Source organism: Pipistrellus kuhlii, unplaced genomic scaffold (genome assembly GCF_014108245.1).
Source record: "Pipistrellus kuhlii isolate mPipKuh1 unplaced genomic scaffold, mPipKuh1.p scaffold_m20_p_19, whole genome shotgun sequence".
Taxonomy (NCBI): Eukaryota; Metazoa; Chordata; class Mammalia; order Chiroptera; family Vespertilionidae; genus Pipistrellus; species Pipistrellus kuhlii.
The window spans coordinates 13,486,221-13,513,325 of record NW_023425504.1 but is presented as its reverse complement, the minus strand read 5'-3'; the positions used below and the strand labels follow the sequence as shown (position 1 = coordinate 13,513,325).

General features: G+C 36.4%; 1 protein-coding gene across 13 annotated transcripts in view; it reads right to left on the bottom strand.

Moving 5' to 3' along the window:
* Positions 1-27,105, bottom strand: part of SMARCA1 (SWI/SNF related, matrix associated, actin dependent regulator of chromatin, subfamily a, member 1) — an 89,542-nt gene that overhangs the window by 5,743 nt on the left and 56,694 nt on the right. For 11 of the 13 annotated variants that reach the window (XM_036443445.2, XM_036443442.2, XM_036443443.2 and 8 more), the window contains 6 exons: positions 26,403-26,513; positions 25,928-26,041; positions 18,212-18,334; positions 16,756-16,888; positions 12,921-13,039; positions 11,903-12,115 (listed from right to left, as the gene is read on the bottom strand). In XM_036443445.2, coding sequence (XP_036299338.1) covers positions 11,903-12,115; positions 12,921-13,039; positions 16,756-16,888; positions 18,212-18,334; positions 25,928-26,041; positions 26,403-26,513 — 813 coding nt within the window. The remainder of the gene's footprint in view (positions 1-11,902; positions 12,116-12,920; positions 13,040-16,755; positions 16,889-18,211; positions 18,335-25,927; positions 26,042-26,402; positions 26,514-27,105) is intronic. The other 2 variants (XM_036443450.2, XM_036443451.2) reach the window with 2 other exon arrangements.

Here is a 27,105-nt window from a genome sequence, read left to right as displayed (position 1 = left end):
GCCTAACTAAAAAGATAGTATTATAAATAGATCAGTAGCTAAATCCAGAAATTACAAGGAGAAAGGCCAGATTACCAATAAAACAGTATTGTACTTTTTAAATAACTACAAAATGACTATGAGAAATTTTATGATGTCAAAAGCACTTCCATAGTATATAATTTTCCTTTCATTTATATACTAGAGGTCTGATTCACAAAGATTCGTGCAAGAATGGGCTTTCCTTCCCCTGGCTGCTGGCACTGCCTTCACTCTGGCTGGAGCCACCTTTCCACCTTTGCTCTAGTCCAGAGCCACCTTTCTGCCTTTGCTCCAGTCTGGAGCTGCCTTTCTGCCTTCTCACACTCCCGGAGCTGCTGGGGTGGAGTGGAACGCTTGCATGGTTGCCATGGTGACAATGCAAGTGTCCTGCCCTGCCCCCAACTGCTCATTGCCTGCATATGCAAATTAACCCACCATCTTTATTGGGTTAATTTGCATACTCTCTCCTGATTGACTGGTGGGTGTCGCAAAGGTACAGTCAATTTGCATCTCTCTCTTTTATTAGTATAGATTCTCCTACATTTTTATAACTCTTTATCTTCCCATTTTCCTGGGGTTACAGGGAGTGGTTTCCACAGTTCTAGAGTCTAATTATCTCTTTCTCTCATTTCCTCATGCTGGATTTAGGAATGAAGTTGGAGTGAGAAAAATAGCATATGAGAAGAAGAGAGGAGATGCTAAACCAATAAATACAACAGGAACATGACAAATGGGAAACTGTTCTGCAATGTTAATAACTATGGCAAAAGAAGAAAGTACTTTGTGTTCAGGCATATGTGAAAATGCTGGCTTTTAAAAGGTTAAACAAGTTTCTTCATGGCAGGATTTCTCTGGGCATTTCACATTCTAATGTAGAATGGAACCATCCAGGGAAGGATTCAGTATCAGAATTTCTCAAATCTATTTGAACACAAAACCCGTGTCCTGTATATCATCCATTTGCATATCCTAGAACAATGTTTGGTAAAAACTAACTAGGAAAATGCTGTGCAGGGTAAGAATGATGAATAAGGCTAAGTTTGAATCAAAGTACACACAAAAAAAATACACAACAACTAGAAACTAAGAACAAAGAACAAAGAAATTTGACTTAATTCAGTTGGCAAAAGGATCTCATTGACAATTTTTGAGCTGGAGGAGTGATGTAATCAAAGGTATAGCTTGGTACTTGGAGTTCTTTCCTGGTTACAGATTCTCAATAGTGAGAGTTCATAAAACTGTCAAGATTATAAAGGGTTTTTAAAAACAATTCAAGTTGATGTTTGAATCCCTTTTACTAGGCCTTTGCTAATTAGTTGTCCAGTATGTCTGAATTCTTCAAATGATAGGGTCCTCTCTATCTCTAAAGGCTCTTCTATTCCACCTTTCAACAAGTTTAAAATGTCCCCTATGCAACACTACAATTTGCTACAATCAGTTTCCAACAATCAGTTCTAGGTTGAATTTTTTAAAGTATGATTTTATTGATTTCAGAGAGAGAGAGAAGGAAAGAGAGAGAGATAGAAACATCAATGAGAGAAACATTGATCAGCTGCCTCCTGCATACCCCTGTACAGGAAATTGTGTTTGCAACCCAGGCATGTGCCTTGACTAGGAATCTAACAGGTGACTCTTGGTGTTGGAATGATGCTCAATCCATTGAGCCATACCAGCTGGGCTAGGTCTAATTTTTATAGTTATGGAAAACAAGCTGATTTCCTTTTCTATATGAAAATATTTCAAATATTATAAAGCAGCTATCATGTTTCCATCGCAATCACCAACACAACCCCCAAACACCCCTCGTTTAGTAAGGGCACATGCCCGGGTTGCAAGCTCAATCCTCAGTGTAGGCCGTGCAGGAGCCAGCCAATAATTGATTCTTGTCATTGATGTTTCTATCTCTCTCCCCCTCACCCGTCCTCTCTGAAATAAATAAAAATATTTAAAAGAGGTCAGCACATATTTTCTGAAAAGAGCCAGATATTAAATATTTTCAGCTTTGTAACCACACAGTCTCTGTCACAACTATTCAGCTCTGCCATATAGGATTAAGGCAGCGGTAGACAGTATATAAATGAAGGAGTGTGGTTATGTTCCAATAAAACCTTACAGATACTAAAATCTGAATTCTTTATTTTCACATGTCACAAAATAGCCTTCTCTTTATTTTCTTTCAACCATTTGAAAATATAGAAATCATTCTTGGCTTGCAGGCCATACAAAAATAGATGGTGGGCACAATTTGCCAACCAATTTAAAACTACAAATTTTCAATTTACTTAAACCAATTTTACTGCCTTAGCTTTCCACGCCTTTTTAATTATGATCTTGCTCACCTGAGTTTCAACTTTTAAATACTAAGATATGTATCTCTACCTTTATGTAAGAAATGATGGAATGTGTTTGCAGTGAATAGCACTGCCCTTTAGTGTGCAGTAAACATCAGTCATGCTGGGCACCAAGTTCAAATATCATTTTCCCCAATACTCAGCTTCAAAGCATCAATTCAAAAGGCACAGAAAGCATCAGTAGTCTTGAAGTGACTTATTGAAAGAGATTAAAGAAGCTCCACATCAAATTTCTTATGTACTAAAATCCTAGACACTAACCCTACCTAAGTCTAAATGACAGAAGGTTCAGGCCCATTATGGTTCAAAGTCAAAAGCAGGTGAATGAGCAAGGGCAAAATATAAACTGCACTTCACATTGTGTCTCTAAATTTTTAGGTAGTTCTATAAAGCCATAATTTTCTTCTACAGTTCTTAGTAAAACAAAATTGGTAGGTTTTTGCCTTTGCTCTTTTATAAACTCCCTATACTTTTGCCTTTGCCCTTTTATAAACTCCCTATACTTTACCTATAGAATCAATACCTTGAACTATACATTGTGAGATATATTTCCAAGGTCCGTTGTTACCTTGGAACCTCTATCATAATAACAAAAAGCAATCACATTCTATACTAGAATCTCAGGGTCCAAGCACACTGCCAGTTAAATTAGAAATAATATTCTAATAAATATAGCATACTTTTCTTAAAAACAAGTACCAAATGTTATGATGCTTTTACTTAGCTGCTGCTGCTTAAACATAATCCTATGTAATAAAAGGCTAATATGCAAATCAACCAAAATGGTGGCACAACCAGTTGCTATGATGTGCACTGACCACTAGGAGGAAGATGCTCCCTGGTGGTCAGTGCACTCCCACATGAGGAGCACCACTCAGCTAGAAGCCCTGAGCTGGGCATACAGCTGGTGAGTGCAGCGGCAGTGGTGGGAACCTCTCCCACTTCCTAGCAGCACTAAGGATGTCCTTCTGCCATCAGTTGGACATCCCCTGAGGGCTCCCTGACTGCAGGAGGGTGCAGGCTGGACTGAGGGATACCCCTCCCCCAGTACACAAATTCCGTGCACCAGGCCTCTGGTTACTTATAAAATGTTATATCACCTCCTCACAAGGTAACACATAAGTATACTAAACACCTAAAACAGACTCCTGTTAGTGCATTTACTGTATCACAGATTGTTAGAACAGTTCTGCCTTAAATCAAACACTCTAGTTACTAATAAAACACATGCTATTTACAACTGACTATTCAAACTTATCCTATATAATAAAGCCTAATATGCTAAGTGTCCAGTCGACCAGTTGGTCATTCCACCAATCAAAGCATAATATGCTAATGATATGCTAAGGCCACTCAACTGCTCCCTATGATATGCACTGACCACCAGGGGCAGATGCTCCAACCAGCAGGTTAGTTTGCTGCTGGGGTCCGGCTAATCAGGGCTGAGAAAGATGGGCCAGACATGCCCTGGAGCCCTCCTATGGTCTTTCCTGGCTGGCCAATCTCCTGCATCCCCCCCCAACATCAATTGATCACTGGCCTAGCCTGCACCCTCTCACAATCTGGAACCCCTCAGGGGATGTCAGAGAGCCAACATTGGGCCTCTAGTGAATCAATAAATGCTACAGGAATGAGAGCCAAATAAAGTCTAGCATTAGAAAAAGGTAAATGAAAAGAACTCAACCCCATTTGGTTTATTTCTTCACCTTCTATCCAATTCTCCTCCAACTGCAGAGGTCTGAGGTAGAAGCAAACTTAAATACAAAAGTTCCAAGCTCATCTATGCCTAATTTGTGCAAGGTATTATGCTGGTCCCTTTAGATATAACCAGTTGCACTTAAAAATTAAGAGAACAGTACAAAATGCCTCTGGGACAGATGACAATGCATAAGCCAAGGGAAGGAAAAAAAATGAGGAACAGAGAAAAGATAGAGACATCGGTTTGGAGATTATCAGCCTATAGTTGGCAGGTGAGGTAGACATTTGGCCACTTGCACAGAACACTATTTATAAAATGTAAATCTAGTCATGTCACTGACCTGTTAAAATCTTCCAATGACTCCCCACACTATACACTGAGTGGCCATATTATTATGATCTCTGAACACATAATAATCTGGCCACTCAGTATATATATATATATATATATATATATATATATATATATATATATATATATATATATATATATGGCCACTCAGTATATATATTAGAGGCCTAGTGCATGCATTTGTACATGGGTGGGGGGTCCAGCCAGCCTGGCCACGGAAAGGGGACATGGGTGGTTGGCTGGACTGCCTGCTGGTCGAACTCCTGGTCGAGGGGACAATTTACATATTAGCTTTTTATTATATAGGATATACACTGAGTGCCCAGATTATTATGCATTCAGAGATCATAATAATCTGGCCACTCAGTGTATCATAGACTAAAAACCAAAGACTTCAATATAGCAGACAGTTATTTCCTCATTTCCCAATACTTCCTTACTTACACCCTACCATACCAACCTATTTACAGTTTCTGAATATGCTCTGCTTGTTTATACCTTTGCACATGATGTTTCCACAACCCTGAATGTAGTCCCATGGCCAACTACTTTTAGCTTTTTAAGAGTTGGTTCCAAGAAGGACCTCTTCTATGAAGCTATTCCTTGGATTTAACACTCAAGGCAAAGTCAAACACTACCTCCTCTGTACTTATCTCTACATAGAACCTTTTCAAAATTAAGACTGGAAAGAGAAAGTTTCATCTTTTAAGTTCATGAGTTAAAAATATATCTCTATGAGCATAACTATATTGCATTTTTAATATTTTAATAATTCTATAGTCAAGAACCCAATAATACATTTTACAGTTAACCAGTTTTATCAATAATGTATTAGTTCATATTTCTCACACTTCATTAATAATGTAATACACTAAAATATCAATGTTAGCTATTATCATATAATTAACTGAGATGTAAAATCAAAAATTGTGATTGGCCTGCTTTATGAAATTTTCTAGACCACGCCACATAAGCAAAAAACAAAAGTAATTACTGTGACTCTAGAATAAGTTGGAAATTTTCAAATTTGACTTTTATTTTTCTAAAGTACAATATCTATAAAGAAAATCTTTCTCTGACTATGATGAACTAATAACCTAATTAACACTATCACTGATAAATCTATAAAAAGGGAAGCAAGCTAATAAAAGGCTATGGTGATATTTCCTAAAAAGTATTTTTTCTCTTATAATTCTAATGGGAAATTTCATTTTCTGGATTTTAAATAAGGAACACTTTCATTAATAAGTTGATTTAAAAACAAACAGTAATATCATGAAATTTTTATTACATTGTATACAACAGTGTGCTATTCTCTGAGAGGCTGTCAGAAAAAAATAATTTAAGCTACTACAAAAGGCATGATAATTGTAATAACTAATTACTAATACTTTGATTCAACTCCAAGGCACATGGCCACAGGCAATGTGCACATAGCTCCTTTAACTAGGAGAGGAAATAAAAAATGTCCCCAGAAATTAAAAGGCAAGAATTCTTTTTTTTAATTAAAATTAAGTGTCAAAGCAACCCTGCAAAGGATACAATAAATGATTATATCAAGAAATGTTCTTTATCTTAGAGAGTTAAATTCTGCTTTTCTCCTGCAAGTACTTTAAAGGACCTAAGCAGATCCAAAAATGTACTGATTAAGCTTTGGGTACTTTTCATATGTCCTTTCCAGAAAACTGACTACTGTGATAAACCTTTTGGACCTCTCATATTCTTCTCAAATCTCCCAGTCACATTGGTCTATCACTAAAAGAATAGAAATAGTACCTTGACATCCATTCCCTGAAAGGAATGGCAAGAAAATTAATGAGCTAATAGTGATAAAGGGATTGACAAGCATTATTTAAAAGGTACTATCAAATATGAAGTATTATCATTTCTTCTTATAGTCATTTGGTAAAAGTCTTTGAATGCCCTAAGACTAAGACCCCATTTTAAGATTTTTTTCTTTGCAGAGAACTGGTAGAGCTATTCATATGCTCTGAGTTTAAAAATCTAAATTGATCGTATCCTTCCTACTTGTGTATATAGTTCAATAGGCTTTGATTACTTAAAGAACACAGAAGTTTTTGGAGAAAGAAATCACAATCTTTTTAGCACAGAGAAATGAAACTAAAATTCATTTTTTCTTTTTGTAGAGCAAGAATTTTTAAATGGAGTAGAGCCTCAAAGAAATCTTCAACCTTTAGCTGAAGGCTTTCAAAGTGAGGCATATTTAGAAATGGAGGTTCATGACTTTAAGCACTTTGAGACTGTTATTTAAGTCAGAAGCCATTAGTTCAGTACTTTGAGACCTCAGAATAAAATATGACTACCAAGGTTTCTACTTTTTTCCTAAGCATTTCCATCCTATTTGTTGGTATCTCTGGGAGAAAAGAAAGACATATTTAAGCAAGATTATGTTTTTAAAGATAGCTTCTATAGTAAGCTAAATTTAAAGTTTAAATATTAGTAAGATTTTAATTGGAACACAGTGACACATATAATGAATCAAATTACACCTTCTGTATTTTTAAAAATGAGATATTTCACCAATACAAATTATTTTAACTTTGGAAATCTCAACGGCCTCTTTCAATCTTCCTAGGTTGTGAATGTGATTCACTATACAAGAACAATTATTTAAAATGATGGGGCCGAAACCGGTTTGGCTCAGTGGATAGAGCGTCGACCTGCAGACTGAAGGGTCCCAGGTTCGATTCCAGTCAAGGGCATGTACCTTGGTTGCAGGCATATTCCCCAGTAGGGGGTGTGCAGAAGGCAGCTGATCAATGTTTCTCTCTCATCGATGTTTCTAACTCTCTCTCCCTCTCCCTTCCTCTCTGTAAAAAATCAATAAAATATATTTAAAAATAAAAAATAAAAAATAAAATGATGGGGCAAAGAGATCATCTAGGAATATTAATAATCTATTTCTTGGTGTTTTATTTTAATTTTTTTAATTATGGTTTACATTCAATATTATTTTGTATTAGTTTCAGGTGTACATCATAGTGGTTAGATAATCATAGTTAAGTAAGGGTTCCCCCCATATTTTCAGTACATTATTAACTATATTCCCTATGTTGTACTTTACATTCCCATGACTATTTGTACTTCTGTACTTCTCAAACCTTTCAACGTTTTCACCTCTTCCTCCAACCCCTCTCCACTCTGGCAACCATAGGTCTATTCTCTGTATCTATGAGTCTGTTTCTGTTTTGTTTGTTTACATTGTTTTTTAGATTCCACATATAAATGAAATCATATGGTATTTGACTGACTTATTTCATTTTCCTAATGATTAATATTATAACATATTCCAAAAAAGATGGTTTAAATATATTTTAAAATATACTACCTGTACTCTAATTCCAGATATATAAGCAAAAATGATCCATTACCCAGGAGGAAAATAAAAACAATATGACAGAAAAGTTAACAAACAAAACACTTCATATTACAATATTTAAATATGAAATAAACTATTATATATTTTAAAGATTTGTTAGAAATCATAAATTGTACCTTCTAGAAGGTAATTAAGGACAGAGATGTCATTTTCAAAAGACAAAATAAATGTTTCATTGTTCATTAGCTATGTAGTTAATATCTCCTCTTTGGAAAATATACATTAGAGATTTAAATATCTTGGTAAAAACAAACAGATAAATGTTTTGTAGAAAGAAGATGGAGGAAAAAGATTCTTTACAAGGGAGTTCAGGGACATCTAGTGGCTGTTAATAATATACTTTTTTTTTTCTTGGAAGATGAAATGTTTATATAGTTCTACAGGTATGTTCATATTGCAAACAATATAAGCTTTTCCTTGCACTTCTGAATCTACGGTATTTCATCCTACTGCTTTTGTTTAATGATTCCAGAAACTGAAAACAGCATTAAACTCTCAACCTTTTTAAAAATTGATAAAATATCACTGAAATATACTTGAAAATTCAGCAAAAATTCCACCACATAAAAGGGTGTGTATGATATAAAATATGATTCACCAAAAATGTAAGTAGGCATTTGTCTTTTAAAAGTTGTTGATGCTGCTCTAAATTAGTTAAATGCATAAACCTCCAAATGGCTAAAATGCTAAATACAAGAAGTATAAACTTCCAATCTATAGCAATAAAAGGCTAATATGCAAAGTGTCCCCTCAGGAGTTCAACCGTGAGACTGATTGCTTGCTATGACGTGTACTGACCACCAGGGGGTGGCACAGAACATGGTGGGTGATTAGTGGCAGCAGTAGGGCACTGAGGGAGCGAAGGAAGGAGGAGACAGGAAGGGTGGGAGGAGAGGGGATGGGCCGCACCATGGCAGTACACAGGCAGCAAGGGAAGGAGCGGGCAGGGAGGCAGAACCTGACTGGCCATGATCGTTGGCCCAACCTACTGTGCATGAATTTCATGCACTGGGCCTCTAGTCATAAAATAAATAAGCCATGGAGATGTAATGTACAGCATAGTGACTACAGTCAATATTATTACAGACTGGCCAGTGTGGCTAAGTTGGTTAGGTGTTCTGTGCACCAAAGGGTTGCTGGTTCCATTCCCAGTCAGGGAACATGCCCATGTTGTGGGCTCAATCCCCAGCAGGGGGCATGCAGAAGGCAGTCAATTGATATTTCTGCCTCCCTCTCCCTTCCTCTGTATAAAAACCAATTTTAAAAATCTTTAAAATAATAATAATGTAATGCATACTTAAAAGTTGCCAAGAGATTAAATCCTAAAAGTAGTTCTCACCACAAGAAAAAAAATTCTTTCTAACTCTAAATGAAAAAAAAAAAAAAATGGTAGACTTACTGTGGTCATCATTTGGCAGTATATACAAATATCGAATTATTACATTATACACCTGAAACTAGTGTTATATTCCCATTATAACTCAAAAAATCCTTCAAAGGAATTCTCTGCAAAACATGGTCACAGATGTACTAAGCTAGAAGGCACCTTAAAAGGCTAAGAAGCTCACTGCCAAAGCCTCAGACAATCAAAATAAAATCTCATTTTGAAATCTAATAGACAAACTATTCTACAGTGTTCTTCAATGATCTGTCAGTTATCCAAAGAACCCTATCAAACAACTCTTCACTACATCTAAACTTTGCCCTTCATGCTATAGATTAATTTTTTATTCTCTTCCCAGTACTTTCTACTGAATCTTATACTAGAAGCCCAGTGCATGAAATTCGTGCATGGTAGAGTCCCTAGGTCTGGCCAGTGATCAGGACGATCAGGGTCATCTCACCCAGTCCCGATTGGGGCTGATTAGGGCCAGCCAGCTGGGGGAGGGACCATGGGATGTTGGCTGGCCATGGGAAGTTGGCTGTGGGAGTGTACTGACCACCAGAGAGCATCTCCTGTATTGAGCATCTGCCGCCTGGTGGTCAGTGTGTCATAGTGACTGCTCAAATAGTTGTTCGGTCTTTTGGTCATTCAGTCACTTCAGCTTTTATATACAGATACACCTCATATTCTTCCAAACAAGTATAGCACTTTATGTTTATTCCTATTAAGTATTATGTTGTAAGATCCAACAGATCCATCATTCCAATTTCTCTAGTTCCATTTGGATCCTGGCTTTATCCAAAGAATTTGCTAGCCCTCCCAGTATTACATATTCCATAAACTTGACAGGAACATTCTAATAACAATCCTAGAGAACACTCTAAATTTTTTATAAAGCTTTAAGGAATATCTGATCTTATAAAGCATCTGCCAAAATTAGCATCTTCAATATGGCAGCTCAAATTTTTTTCTTTTCTTATTATTCAACTTGAACTGAAATTCAAAGTCAAATAAAATCTTTGCACCCCTATGAAGCTTTGGCCAAGAAAGCATTTATGGTAGATAGCAACTACTTAAAAAAAAAGTTCAATATTTGGATTGTTAGTTTCTGGTTACTTTTAATTTTTAGGCTATTTAAAAGTTATTTTTGTTTTAATTCAGCTTTCAAAAAATTGATGATGTCGACATTAAAAATGTGTTGCATTTATTTCAATATCATCAGAACACTGCTAAGCAGCACTATAATTTAATAAAAACACAATTCAGATTAGAAAGTACCAGAATAAATTATAAGTAGCTAAAATAAAAATATATCTCCTACTTAAGTATACTTTGTCTCATAATAATTTTATAAAGAATCCACTTAGGCCATAACTGGTTTGGCTCAGTGGATAGAGTGTTGGCCTGTAGACTGAAGGGTCCCAGGTTCAATTCCAGATGTACCTTGGTTGCGGGCACATCCCCAGTGGGGGGGTGTGCAGGAGGCAGCTGATCAATGTTTCTCTCTCATCTATGTTTCTAACTCTCTATCCCTCTCATTTCCTCTCTGTAAAAAATCAATAAAATATATCTTTAAAAAAAAAGAATCCACTTAGGCAACAATTCATTCTCATTAAAAATAAATCCTTAAGTTATATAAACAGTCTCAAGTATCATCTGCCTAATAACAAAGAGGAAAATGTACCTTTAAAGTGGGGAGTTCTAGCTGTCACCATATTAACCAAGTGATCAAACTTAGCTTCACCAAGTGATAATCTGACATGATGTGCCTCATGATGTAATACAATAAGAAGTACCTATCGTTTATGTAATATTCTTGCCAAAAATGCTTAATCTTAAGTCTAGCAATGAGCAAAAACATAAAGTTGTAGATTAAAAGACACTAAAGAGCCCTGACCAGTGTTGCTCAGTTGGTTGGAATGTCATCCTATACTCCAAAGAGTGGTGAGTTTGACCACTGGTCAGAGCACTTACCCAGGTTGCAGATTGACATACCGAGAGGCAACTGATTGATGCTTCTCTCTCACATCTCTCTCTCTCTCTCTCTCTCTCCCTCCCTCCCTCCCTCCCTCCCTCCCTCCCTCCTTCCCTCTCTTCTTCCCACCCTCCCTACTTCTCTCCGTCCCTCCATCCCTCCCTCTTCCCCTCCCTAAAATTGATAAAAGGTAATAACATATCCTCTGGGGCGGGGGGGGGGGGGGGGGAGACACTAAAAAGACTAAATAGCCAAATTTAATGTTTGAATTTTGACTGGATCATCAAGTTTAAACAATAACTATTAAAGATACTTGTAGGACAACTGGGAAATTTTGTACATGCACTGAATAATGGATAACATTATTGAATCGATGTTAACATTTTCAGGTAGGATCAAGATATTGTGGTTATGTAGGAAAATGTTCTTATTTTTAGATAAACGCTGAGGTATTTAGAAGTGAACACTAATGATGTATGCAAGTTACTTTCAAATGTTCAAAAGTATAGATATGTATATTTATAAATATAAAATAAAAATATGTATTTCTGAATGCAAACTATAGAATATATATATATGTATGTATGTATATACATGCATATATGGGTGGGGGACAAAGTCAATGTGTTAAATGTTAGCAATTAGAGAATCTAAGTGAATAATATATAATATTTGAAATTTTCAAAATAAAAGTTAAAATAAGTAAGAAAGAAATACATACCATGGCAGTTCTAGACTTGATAAACCAGTCAAATCTAAACTGAGGAGCATTCCGTACACATTGTCTTAATTCTTCATACACATTTTCTCTATCAAAGCCCATTTTGTGTAACATACAAATCAAGAATCTATCTTCTTCCTCAGTATAGTTCTTTCCTTTGCTGGTTCCATACTGAATGCGTAACTGATGAAATGGAGCCTTATATCTTGCAATCTGAGGATTTAAACAAGTTAGTGTTTTAACTAAATGTGCAATAATAAATCAAAGCTAGTAACCATATCAATTAAAATAATCCTATATAATAAAACCCTAATATGCAAATCTACCGAATGGCGGAAAGACCAGTCACTACGACACTGACCACAAGGAGGGCAACTGGCAGTGATGATTGGGGGACAGGGCCGGCCAGCAGGCAGCACCAGGCCACCAGCCAAGGTGGGTGCCAGCAGGGGCTCTGCCCGCCAATTGCCCCACAGATGGCCCTGATCACTGGCCAGGCTTAGGGACCCTACCCTATATATTGGGAACAGTCTCTTAGATTTAAAAATTAAAGCCTGGCAAGACTACTCTAACACTGAAAAAACAGGATGATGCAGTGATGACATGCACACTTTGTGGTCAGCCCTGATTCTGACACTTACAACTATATGACAAAGCCAATTACTTCACTTCTCTCTGCTTCAGGTTTTCCACCCATAAGATGGGGAAAATGGTACTACTGCCTCAGAAGGATCGTGTTATGTACTACTTTTTATAATCAGATCATAAAAATATAGCTGCCCATACAATAGCAAGAGGCCTTTCACCTGTATGAAAAGTATGGTCACTGGTGCATGCAGCATCCCAGATTGTGAGAGGGATGTCTGACTGCTGGTTTAAGCCCAACATCCCCCAAGGGATCCCAGACTATCAGAGGGTGCAGACCGGGCTGAGGGGACCCCCCTCACCCCCTAGTGCATGAATTTCGTGCACTGGACCTCTAGTATAATAATAATTTTATAATTATGAAATATAGTACTTTGGCATCCAGAGCTTTCTTGATACTGATCCTCCGTTGAATTCTTGCTTCACCACGTTCAATTTGAGCCATAATTTTCTCAATGTCCTGTAATTCATTGCAACGTTCCCAAAATACAGCTGAAAGACAGTTACTACTTTAGAATACTATCATCTTAAGAAAATAAATTCACAAAATTGTACAATGAAAAATTAACAGAAAAGGACACAGTAAAATGATGTTTAAGATTCATATCCCTCTGTATATGTTAAATTATTAAATACAAATGGCATTTTTTATTATCCATCCCAAATGACAGGATTTTAAGATACTACCAATACTGGTTTATGTGCTACTTTTATTCCAACATGATGCAGAAGTGATCAAATACATAAAGTGAAACAGGAGAGAAGATGACCATATAACTTAGAGAGCACTGCTTCTTAGCAAGCAAAAACAAAAAGGAAAACATTATCAACAGATTAATTCAAATTTCCTATGAAACAGCAACTATTGAAACCATTGCTTCACCTTTGGGAGCAATCACTGCTTATTTTCAATAACCTGTAGCTTATTTTTTAAACTTACCTGGAATAGCCTTTTTTCTAAAAAACAAAACAAAACACCAAGTCACCCTAATTTTATATGAGCCAAATAATCTGGCTGCATTAATATGCATTAATGTAACTTCAGTAAAAAGTCTTTTTAATGACATGCTCTCAAATTTTTCAATTTTAGACCCTATAAGAAGGTATGTTACCCTGATCAGTGTGACTCAGTTGGTTGGAGAGTCATCCCATACCCCTAAAGGTGGTGAATTCGATTACTGGTCAAGTCACATACCCAGGTTGCAGTTAGATCATAGTCAGAGTACATATGAGAGACAACTAATTGATGTCTCTCTCTCTCTCTCTCTCTCTCTCTCTCTCTCTCCCTCCCTCCCTCCCTCCCTCCCCCTCCCCCCCTCCCTCCCTCCCCCCCTCCCCCTCCCCCTCCCCCTCTCCCTCCCTCCCCCTCTCCCTCCCCCTCCCCCTCTCCCTCCCTCCCCCTCTCCCTCCCCCTCTCCCTCCCTCCCCCTCTCCCTCCCCCTCCCCCTCTCCCTCCCTCCCCCTCTCCCTCCCCCTCTCCCTCTCCCTCCCTCCCCCTCTCCCTCCCCCTCTCCCTCTCCCTCTCCCTCTCCCTCTCCCTCTCCCTCTCCCTTCCTCTCACTCTAAAAATCAATAAAAACATATCCTCAGGTGAGGACTTTTTTAAAAAGAAAGAAATTTTCGCACATCACTTTGTATAAGCACCTGTATTCATTTATTCATTCTTTCAATTATTCATTCAACACATGTTTAAATGCCTACTATGTATAAGATACTCAATAGCCAATAGTAGCTATTTCTTCTCTTATTGTAACCAACTACATAAACTATTCCAATTTCCCCACCCTCTGACAGAGCCCAAATTAAACCATCCTGAGCTAGTCATGCCACCAAGCCTGGTATCAAATTTGAGGGAATATCTGACATGTTATCTTTTTTAATCACTTGTTTTCTTGCAAAATTAGGGTGACTTGGTATTTTGTTTTGTTTTGTTTTTTAGAGAAAAGGCTATTCCAAGTAAGTTTAAAAAATAAGCTACAGGTCACTGAAAATAAGATCAGTGAGTGCTTCATATACACTGATGCTATTTTGAAAAAAAATTCTACTTCAGAATATCACTCTACACATATCCTTTTACATTCTTTTATTCTTGCTGATAAAATGTCTCTCTCATCGTTTTTACTCTCTCTAAGCCACCAAGTGCTCTAAACTTATGTGATAAAGCTTAAGAGTAATAGAAGTGTGATGCCAATATCAAGGAAAATAGGAAGTTTATAAACTTGATTTATACTATATGAAATAAAAACTCAGTATAATCAACCTCTAAAGTCCCTAGTAATCATAAGACCCTTTCATATTTCCAAAAGGGAAAAAAAATGTATTCTCTAATTAAATCTGGATTTCTTCAAACACTGACACTATAGATACCTTAAGAACTGGTCCCACTTTATATTAATCCTTGACATATTTCTTAGTATTATAATGTCTCTTCCTTATAGAATTTGAATTGTTAAGCTAAGTAGGATTTGAGAGACTAGCATAGAAACCTCAGACTACTTTGTAAGATTGTTTTTATGGGGGAAATGTACTAGATTCTACACAGCTAATATTCAGACTAAATATGAGAGCCCAGCCTATTTGAAAGTCAGAAACTTCCTTTTGGTTCATCAGTTTATAATGATCTTTATTATCCACAAATAGATACAGAGACAGTAAAGCAACAAGCAGATTGTCAAATTTCAGCGGGAGGGGAGGAGGATCTGGGGGAGATAATAGATCAACTGAAGGACTTGTATACATGCATATAAGTACAACCAATGGACATAAAGCTCTGGGGAGGGAGGGGATGTGTGGGAGGGAGGGAGGGGGAAAAATCAATAAAATATGTAAAAATAAATAAATTAATTAATTTTAAAAAATAAATAAATAAAAAATAAATTAAAAAAAAGAAAGTCAGAAACTTCCTATTCTACATACAGAAAATTTCCTAGACATAATTGCCTATATTTGGTAAGATTTTTTTTAGAAGCTGAAGGTTGAATACACTGTGGCATGGGAATTGTATTAACCCCATGTGCTTCAGCAGCTAACCTAGTTCTGGTCAATACCAAAGACACAGCTGAGTAAAACAGGGACATGATTCTAGGATCAATCAACAGATTTATTCAAGCAGTCTTTTTATATTTATTTCAGCTTTTCTGAAATTAATGGAACCCACAAGACCTGCCTAGATTTCATTGGAACCCTGACAGTGTCTGAGGACCTAAAAGGGCCTAATTGGAATTCTCTACTTCAAGGATGACATAGAAAGACACTAATTCAATCTGGTGAACCTGAAATCTCAAACTTTTCCCAGAAGAAGGGGTAGAGGGGGACAATGGGGGATAAGGACAGATATGTAATACCTTAATCAATAAATAAAAAGAAAAAAATCTTTACCCAGAAGAGGATCAAATTCCAGAGGTGGAAAAGTGGGAAACATTTTCTCAATGCTTATCCAATAGCCTTTTTTCTCATCAGGGCTTTACTTAGCTCCACTAGCTAACCACTAGGGACAACAGCATTTACTTTGTTTTGATAACTCTTAAAATCTTTTTTTAGAAATAGAATTACATTTTACTAGAGGCCCAGTGCATGAAATTCATGTACTGGGGTATGTCCCTCAGTCCAGCCTGCACCCTCTCCAATCTGGGACACCTTGGTTGATGTCCAACTATTAGACATTCCTCTCACAATCCGAGACTGCTTGCTCATAACCACTCACTTGCCTGCCAGCCTGATCACCCCTAACCACTCCCCAGCCAGCCTGATTGCCCCCAACTTCCCTCCCCTGCCAGCCCGATGGCCCCCAACTGCATTCCCCTGCAGGCCTGGTCAACCCCAACTGCCATCCCCTGCCAGCCCGATGGCCCTCAACTGCCCTCCCCTGCCAGCCCAATGGCCCCCAACTGCCTTCCCCTGCAGGCCTGGTCAACCCCAACTGCCCTCCCCTGCCACCCTGCCAGCCTGATCTCACCCCAAACTGCCCTCCCCTGTCAGCCATCTTGTGGTGGCCATCTTGTGATGACGTAGGGGCAACCATCTTGTGATGACATGAGGGCATCGCATGAGGATGTGAGGGCCACCTAGGTTTTTATTAGTATAGATACTCTCACCTGTACTTTATTCATAACAGTTTAAAAGATCTCTGAACAGTGGCACAATTACAGTGACACCAATGAAATTAATAAGATTACAATTAAACATCGTGTTTGAAGTTATATACAAACCTGAATACTCCATGACCTCCTCAGGGGATTTGCCCTCCACCTCTCGAGCTATATTATCAATGTCATCTCTTCCATATTTCTCATTAGCTTTAACAAATTGGTTAAAATCACGCTTAGTCCAGTTTGTGAATCCCTGGTGAACAAAAAAATTAAGCATTATCAATCAAGGTTCAATTAACAAATCCATTTATTGTTCCATTTACTTCTATAAAATGATATATTAAAACAGTTTAAAAGATTGAAAATGTTTCTCCTCATAAAATCCTAGGTGTTTTATGTTGGAATCAAAAGTTGAATGAGTGTTATTTATAAAAAAAGAACTGCTTTTCTATCTTGAAGAGAATGTACTTCTCTCTAAGTACTAAAAACTGATTTATAGTTTCAAGATATTGTATATTTTTTTATAATCCCATATTTTATACATGCCCTTGCCTTTGGTGTAAATAACATGTTCTCTACGACCATGGTCCATAAGTCTGGTACCTATATTTTCTTCTATGTAACTTGTTGTTTTGGGTCTTATGTTTAGGTCTTTGATCCAATTTGAACTAATTTTTGTACATGGGGACAAACTGTAGTCCAGTTTCATTCGCTTGCATATGATTTTACAATTTTTTCAGCACTGTTTATTGAAGAGACTGTCTTTACTCCATTGTGTTTCTGGTTCCTTAGTAAAAAATTATCTGTCCATATATATGTGGTTTTATAGCTGGGCTCTCTATTCTGAGGAGCTATTAGCTGTTAAGTATACAATGATTACCTTTTAAAGTTTCAAAAATCTCTCATCATTGTACTAAAGTTCTTTCCAAGAAAGAATAAAAGACATTTTGAGAATTATAAAATTATGCCATAAATAAAATATTAGTAAAGTATAATTTCAGAGGACAGTTTGCATCAGTCAATAAAATAAATTTAAATTTTTAAGAATATGTTAGTAATAACTGTCCTAGGACTCAAAGTGAATTAAGTGACCTTATTATAATTAATAAAACACATGTCTTCTTTCTAACAACTGACACCTACATTTTACATTTATGTTTTTCCTGGTATTTCCAAAAGATTGTATTTTGTGAAAGAGATTAAAAAAAAAATGGGGATATTTGGTCTAAACAGTTACAAAATAGTCCTGAGTTTTGTTAATGTATCCAGTCAAGGTACTAGGCCAGTGGTCGGCAAACTCATTAGTCAACAGAGCCAAATATCAGCAGTACAATGATTGAAATTTCTTTTGAGAGCCAAATTTTTTAAACTTAAACTTCTTCTAATGCCACTTCTTCAAAATATACTCACCCAGGCCGTGGTATTTTGTGGAAGAGCCACACTCAAGGGGCCAAAGAGCCACATGTGGCTCACAAGCTGCAGTTTGCCAACCACAGTACTAGGCCTATACAACAAAAAAATAGTAATCTATATTTTCTTTTTTCTATTAGCATTTCAGTCACTTAAAATATTTTACTTGTGTGAGAAGTTTTTCCTTTTCTTCATTCTCCTCTGCTGTAAGAGGTTCAGCTCCATCTATCTTTTTTTGCTCCTCTCTTTGAGCCACAGCTGGATTTGGGATATCAGAATTTCTTGGGACCTATAAATTCAAAATATGAGTTATGAGTAAACTTCTGAGAAAAAGTAATTAACCATACACACACACACACACACACACACACACACACACACACACACAAAATCAGTCTTTAGTAAACAATATAGTCATACCAGAATGACATATGATCCTTTCCACATTCCTACTGCCATATTATCAAAATAAAAACTTTAAATATACCACATGGTACTTTATTTTTTATTGAATTTATTGAGATGACATTGGTTAATAAAACCATATAGATTTCAAGTGTGCAACTCCATAAAACATCATCTGCACAATGCATAGTGTGCTCACCATCCAAAGTCATCAAAGTCAAGTATCTTTCTGTCCCCATTTATGCCTCCTTTGCCCACTTCCACCTCTCCACACTTCCCTTTCCCTCTGGTTATCACCATACTGTTGGCCGTGTGTGTGTGTGTGTGTGTGTGTGTGTGTGTGTGTGTGTTTGTGTATAAGTTTTTGTGCTTAATATACACTGAGTGGCCAGATTATTATGATCTCTGAATGCATAATAATCTGTCCACTCAGTGTATATCCTATATAATAAAAGGCTAATATGCAAATTGTCCCCTCGACCAGGAGTTTGACCAACAGGCAGACCGGCCAGCCAGCCATAACCCCTCGCCCTGGCCAGGCTAGCCAGACCCCAACCATGTACAAATTCATGCACCAGGCCTCTAATACACACATACACACACACACACACACACACACACACACACACACACACACAAAGTGGCCAGATTATTATTCGTTCAGAGATCATAATAATCTGGCCACTCAGTGTGTGTGTGTGTGTGTGTGTGTGTGTGTGTGTGTGTGTACATTTTTTTGCTTAATCCCTTCACCTTTTTTACACACAGTCTTCTAATTCCACTCCCCTCTGACAACTATCAGTCTATGTATCTATGCTTCTGTTTCTATTTTGTTTGTTGAATTATTTTGTTGATTACAATAACCAAGACCTGGAAACAGCCCAAGTGTCCATTAGTAAATGACTGGATAAAATAGCTGTGGTACATTTACACAATGGAATATTACTCGGCCGTAAAAATGACAAAAATCTTACCTTTTGCACAGCATGGACAGACATGAAAATTATTATGCTAAGTGAAATAAGCCAGTCAGAGAAAGACAAATAACATATGATCTCACTTATATATGGAATCTAATCAACAAAACAGTTAAACAAACAAAATGTAAACAGAACCACATGGTATTTTCAAGTTAAAATCCATTGCTAAATGCCACATTATATTCTAGATTTGGTTATACAATGGAACAAAATATATTGTAATACATAATAAAAACAATAATGTAGTTATCCCCAATACCAACATTTAGAAACAGTTTGGCAGTACAAAAAGAGCCCATATTCATCCAGCAATATAGAGAGTGGTAGAGAAATGGCAATGCACCTGAAGATTGTATCTAACATGTTGACCAAGTCATCATGCAAAGGGAAAGTAGTGTTTTTATTGCCTGCTAGGGTATGAAAAGGGAGAGTATATTCTCATAAAATGCAAAATGTCTGGAAATGACAGGATAATGGAGGGGGAAAGATAATATATAGGGTGGGGCAAAAGTTGTATGTGAAACAGTTTATTCTTGGATTATTATGTGTTAAATATTGTATTATTTTCCATACAAACAACTATAAGCCTACTTTTGCCTCCCCCTGTATATAAGAGGATAGAGATAGTGAAGCACGTAAACACCTGTGATGGGACCCTCAGTCAAGGGAAAAAGACTCCAATAGCAATAACTAACAGAAATTATAAATTGTGTTCTAGGTACAAAGTTGTAAATACATTTACAACTAAGGAGAAGAAACATCAATGTGAGAGAAAGATTGACTGACTGCCTCTTACACACACCCCTACTGAAGATCAAGCCCAGAACCCAGGCATGTGCCATGACATGGAATCAAACTATAATATGACCTCCTGGTTCATGGAATGATGCTCATTCAACTGAGCCACACTGGCTGGGCTTGACTTCAAATTTTAATTAGGAAAAACCTCTTTAATCATAAGATATTTCTCTACCAAATACCTTCAAATTTTCTATGTCCAACAAACCATATTTTAACCAAATAAAGTATTTCATAAATGTCTAATTTTATGACAGAAAATAGAAAATACCCATACAAAATAAACTCTTTATTCCTATGCAGATTACCCCAATACTAAAACTTTCCCCCCTAAATTTTAATAGGAACAAAATCAGAATATTATAATAACACCATTAGATTTTAGGATCCACTGCAGACTGCTTCTTCCAGTCATATTTCAATACAGCAATGCCTTCATCAATATCACATTTACTATTTTAATTTTAGAAATTATTCAAATACATAGTTGCTATTTTTTTTAGAATTAGAAATGAGTCAACACTCCTAAATTCCATTATGTCCTCCTACCAAAAAAATATCCTTTTTAATATTCATTTTTAAAAGGTATTTATTTTTTATTTCATGAGGTTCTTATCAGCACTAAGCTTCCTGAAGTTATTTAAAACTGCTATATAATAATTCAATATGAAAATTACAGACTACCTCAAAGATTTCAAGTACTCACACTGTGATTCTTACTGATGGTTTCCAGCAACACTTGATAACCACAATATACAAAAGTTATCTTTCAAAAGGAAGCATCTTTATTACTATATGGATTTCTAGTCAGACCCTAAGGAATTTGCACTTAAGAGCTGTGTTCCATGGAGAAGTGAAAAACATTTTTGGCCTTGTTTCTTGGAAGGAGTCTTAGCAAGCATTTCATAGAAATATGAAATACTGAATTAAATGTGACGGCACACAAAATGAAAGCAGCAACCTGAAATCAGCTCACTGCATCTTAGTCCTACCACTGCAAAACAGGGGGCCCATGCTACCAGAACTCACAAAGATTATGGAACTTTCTCCATTTGCCACGTGTTCATATCCATCCCTAAATATTTTTTTATTAAGGATACATGTTTAAAAGCTCTACAGCTTTATTCAGCTTCAAATATAACAAAACTCTTTCACTCCACGTCTTAGATTTCAATAGAATTTCTAAACAATCTGGATTTTTTATTCTGCAATTGAAATTTCAATTAAGTCCTCTCTTTCAATTTACAGAGTTTAGTGAACAAGTTATTAAGTAACTTTTTTAAGTTACAAGAGCAATTAAGCTTCTGAATATGTCTGACTTGCAACAAGGTCAAAGCTTAGACAGCAGGAGGGATTGGTACAAATGCACTGCTATTCACCAAGTGGTTAGGGCAAAGCAAACCTGTATTTCATTCAACCTCCAATCAAACAGATCTAACTACAGATCTTATCGGCAATACTGCTGTGACCTCATTGGTCACAGAATATGGGGAAGGATGGGGGGGGGGGGGAAATAAAATAAAAATTCAATTAAGCATGCCCTCAAGAAAAATACTCTTTCCCAACTGCTTCAAAACTATTGAGCCCCTTGCCCGGCCAGCATGACTCAGTGTTTGAGCATCGAGCTATGAATCAGGAGGTCACAGTTCAATTCCTGGGCAGGGCACCTGCCTGGATTGTGGGCTCAATCCCCACTGTGAGTTGTGCAAGAGGCAACAGATCAATGATGCTCCCTCATCTTTGATGTTTCTATCTCTCTTTGTCCCTCTCCCTTACTCTCTGAAATCAATAAAAATATATATTTAAAAAAAATTATTGAACCCCTCAGCCTTATCCCAAATCACTACAGAATAAGACTATGAAGAACACAAAATGGACAAAACAGTACTGTGTACCACAGTGGCCCCAGCTATAGACCTCACCTCTCTCCCTTGGGCTAGCAATCATTTAAGCAGAAAGGCGGGGAGGGGCAGGGGGGAGTCCCCTATTGAGAACCTAACTTGTGTAGAGAATACCATGTAACTAACTGGCTATAGAAGTTCTGTTCATCTGAGAATAAACTATTGTTCTATTCACTTGTGCCTCTGTTGAGCTTTCTGGAGGTATGAAGGGAATCAGTGCTGAATATTCCTGAGAAGATAGGTCTGACAGTTATCAGTATCACACTGGCTTTGAAATGAAGCATTTGCTGGTAATTAACATGCCATGCTCTTCTGTCTGTACTCTGAACTCAAACATGAAACCCACCCAATTAAGTCACCCAACTTAACTCAGGTCTGTACCTTCTGGTAAAAAATTTTAAAAGGTTCAGAAAGAATTCTTTTTTAAAAAATATTTTTAATTGATATTTTACAGAGAGGAAGAGAGAGGGATAAAGAGTTAGAAGCATCAATCAACTGCCTTTTGCACACCCCCTACTGGGGATGTGCCCACAACCAAGGTACATGCCCTTGACCGGAATCGAACCTGGGACCCTTCAGTCCACAGGCCAACGCTCTATCCACTGAGCCAAACCGGTTTCAGACAGAATGAATTCTTATTTGTCATAAATCCTCAGCTACAGATGCATACAAAGGATCAAGGCAAATCTTAAGGCAATACAGAAGCAATTCAGGATGGAGGGAGAACAAGCTAAAGGTAGAGTGGTATGGGATCATTCCCCTTTCGCCTCTTCCTCCACCTTCACCATCACCACCACCGCTGCAGCCGCTACACTCCAAGCCACCACCATCTTCTCTCATCGTCAAACTTCAAATGCCCCCTGGCTGATTTCTGAGAGAAACTCAACATCTTCTGTGTTGCAACCAGAACGATCTTTTAAAAGTGTAAATCTGATCATACTCTACTGCTTACTTATATGTTGTTTGATTTTTAACAAGTTATTCAGGGCAACTTACTCAACCTCCCCATGCCTCAGTGTCCCCATCTGTAAAATAGGATGTCGTTCCAAAGTGTTATGAGAATAATGAGCTAATCTTTTTAAAGAACTCAGAACAGTAAGTATCACAAGAACTAAATAAATAGCCGTTATTATTTCACCACCCATCCATCCTTCTGTCTTAAAATCATCTCCATGGTTTTCTTATGCTCTGATGCTAAAGTTCAACCTCACTAATATGACCTATAATGGCTCCACATGATCCAACTCCACCTGCTCACTAGCTGCATCCCAAGTCACTTTCCTCCTCACTGAGCTTCTTTCAGTTTCTGAAGGGGCAATCCTCCCTACTGCAACACTTTTGCAGCTATGGATCCACTCCCTGAATTTTTCTCTCCCACACTGCATTTGACTAATTCTTGTGCATCTCTCTGATCTATTTAAATGACCCTTCCTTAGGGACCACTACTTTGATCTTGCAGCCCACATTAAATATCCATGTTATGCTCCATTGTAGCACCCTATGTAAGCACTGAAACACACAAATAACAATGTCACTACTCTGTGGTACCTGCTTAATGCCTGTGCCTATTAGAATGTAAAGTCCATGTTCCTCTTACTCATTGCTTTATCCTCAGTGCGTGGCATAGAACCTGATATAGAGGAGTACTCAATAAATATGTATTAAATTTTTAAAAGCCCTCCTTTCACTCATTCTCCCTGTCCTGTCACTTCTTTCTGGGAGGTGAAGAAGAGAAAATAATAGTAAGGTGCCATAGCATGGATTCCATGTCACCTTCCCTCTCCTCATTCATCCCTTTGTCTCTTCTTACACCTTCTTCCTTTCTGTCACCCTTTTCAGTTGTCCCTTCATTCCTCTCTCTTCTAAGTTTCCACTCTCTTCCATCTTCTTCATTGGCCACCACCCAACCAATCATTGTGAGACCTCGCTCTTCACCACAAACTGCCTGTAAGGAAAAGCACTGTTTACATTAAAATCAGAGGTATGGTAAGAATGCCGTGGGCAGTGTATTATTGCAGGGAACAGAATTTCAGTATCTTCAAAGAAGGAACATAAACAATTCTATCAACAAAGATAATTTTTTATTGCTGCTTCTTGATCACCACTTGGCTCACCTCCCAAACATGTCACACCACTGTAAGCACAGTTGTTATTTAGGGCTGCAGAAAGAAGCAGGGCTATGTCACATGCAGAAATAGCCCCAGATGTCTAAGTGTAAAGAGCATAGCATTTGAACATTGAGAACTTTAGTTTGGGACCAGCACCCTTGGCAATTCTGTTAACTGTATGACTCTGAACAAGTCATTTAACCTCTCTGAATTTTAGTTTCCTCACCTATTATATAGAGGTGATAACAACGCCTGTTTCACAGGGTTGTTAGTAATCAAATGAACTATGAGGTCTAACATTTCAATTAATTTTTCTTTCAAGTCTCACCAAAACAGTCAAAAGTAACAAAAAGTAATGATCTAAACATAAAATTTTTATAACCCTTAGTGAGATAATATATATTTGTTTACCTCATGAAATAATATTAACTACTTTATTAATGTCACTATTTTTATTTCACATTTTGTACCTATAACTTGCCTTTTTCTCTTGTCATATTACCATTTTCACTGTCTTTGAAATAGTTTTATGTCTGGTCTCAACGTTCAACTGGTTACTGTACACTTCTATAACTTCCTAAGAAGGATTTTATCCAGTCCTGTTGGTTAAATACATTCGAATTTAATCACATTTCCCTAATCAGATTTTAACTACTTATATTTACTTTAAGTTTCTTATACCTATTTATATATATGTAAATTTTGGTATATGAAAAGCAAGCAAAGTTTTTTTTTACCCTTTTCAAATGGCAATGCTTCCACTCTGTAATAATAGTAGAAACGCTCTCAAGATCCACTCTAGTTCCAAAATATAAATGAGCTAACTAAATACCTTATATACATGGAGCTTTTATAGGCACATTACAACTCCTAATCAAAATAATTGGGCATAGTTCCACTTGTGTTAAAGGCTTGCAAAATAAATTTTAAAACACAGCATGCAGTTCATATAACTGAAATTTTTCTAAAATTATAATAATGTTACTGTTTTTATAATTTCATTTATACTATTGGTTATACTTCTAGTCATGTCTTTTTGTTCACTAGGAAATCAATTTCAACATATAGAAATAACATGATATGCATAATTTTCAATGTGATAGCTTTAGTGTGGTAACATTAAATTTCACTCACAAAAATGGGTTCCTATTTATCAATATAAATAAGAATTTTGAATTCTAAAATATCATTTTTAAATTATAGAATTTATTGTCGTGTTTATCATTAATACCTGTGATCACAGTCTACTAATCATCAACAGGGCTTTCATCAACCTTGAACAATAAACTGAAAAATACTATTTCTTGTTCATATTTTAAAAAAATGATCAACCTTCCTATCATCTATTATATATTCACTTCTACTTAATCATATACCTGTTGTTCTTTCTACAGATTCTTTAACCACTTGAACACTAGCATTATTAAAATAATATGTTATTATAACTATCGATATTTTAAAATACTGGAGAATTCTTCATTAATCTTATATGGTATAATGATGATCCTACTAGCAATTAGATAGATTAATTCTTTACTTCTAGTTAACCCTCTTTGGTTTTAAAAACACCACTATTTTGATTTACTCTTATAACCTCTCAAATTAAAATAAAACACCTTCTAGTCTAGCTGAATAGATTATATTAGATTAAAGGATTATAATACACTAGTCTAAAAAATTTAAATTTTACCTTATAGCCTATTGTCTTCCTATAATAAAGAATTTCCTTTTCCAGGAGCTCAAATAAACGTGGTGGGAAAAATTGAAAATCCTGAACATTTGGCTGTTTTGAAGGTCGTGGAGCCTGTGGGGGGGAAAACGCATGATATATATATATATACACACACACACACATATATATGTATATATATACATACACATATATACACATGCATATATGTATATACACATATATATACATATATACACATTTTTTCAGTACATAAGGTGAACATATTTATCTTTTACTATTTTTTATATAGAGAAAAATAAATACAATGAAATCCATTGATATGGCTGGGCCATATCAAGTACTTTTCTGTATTATTGTTATATTTTAGGGACTATGATTTAGCACTAATTGAAATAAATCTGATTCACAGACCAGGTTACAAAAGAATTCTGCTGTAGGACATAAAAACTGGCCTCATATTGTTTTCTTTTACCTTTGGAACCTTTGGCTCGCTGACACGTAAAGCCTCTCTAAAGTAGGCATCCACTGCATAGTTTGCTTTGCGTTCTCGTTTAGGAGGTTCAATCCATTCCACCATCCCGGGCTATACATAACAAATAAAAATGGGTAGTTTAATTACTCCAAACCGTTTTATAAAAACCAAATGCATCAAGGTTGCATAAGCATGAGAAAACCAGAGCCCTTAGAAAGAACCAAACTTGCTTTTTTATAAGTCACAAATATGCATCTCAAGTGCCAAAAGCTTTCCCTGAATACCAAGTTTAGGTGTAAGGATGTTTTCCTTTTACTTTTTCTTTTTAAAGTAAGTTTAGAACTTGATTCTTCCTTAGCAGTTGAGAAGAAATTGCACAATTTGGTTAGATTTTGATGCCTAATAAATAAACCAACGGTGGGATAAAAGTAGGTTTACAGATGTGATTATTCAAAACATAGAGTTTATTCTTATATTATTGCATAATTATTATATTACTTTCCATATGAACAACTGTAAACTTACTTTTCCCCCACCCTGTAGTATCTACTAAAGAAAGAAGACTCACATTGATTCTGGTGACTCTGTTAAGTGTATGAAATAGAAAACAACTGAAAGGGGTAAATGATGAATATCAATGACAGGCACATATCCCTTAAAATCAAGATAATTTTTTAATGAGACTTCTTGATAAAGTAGCTTT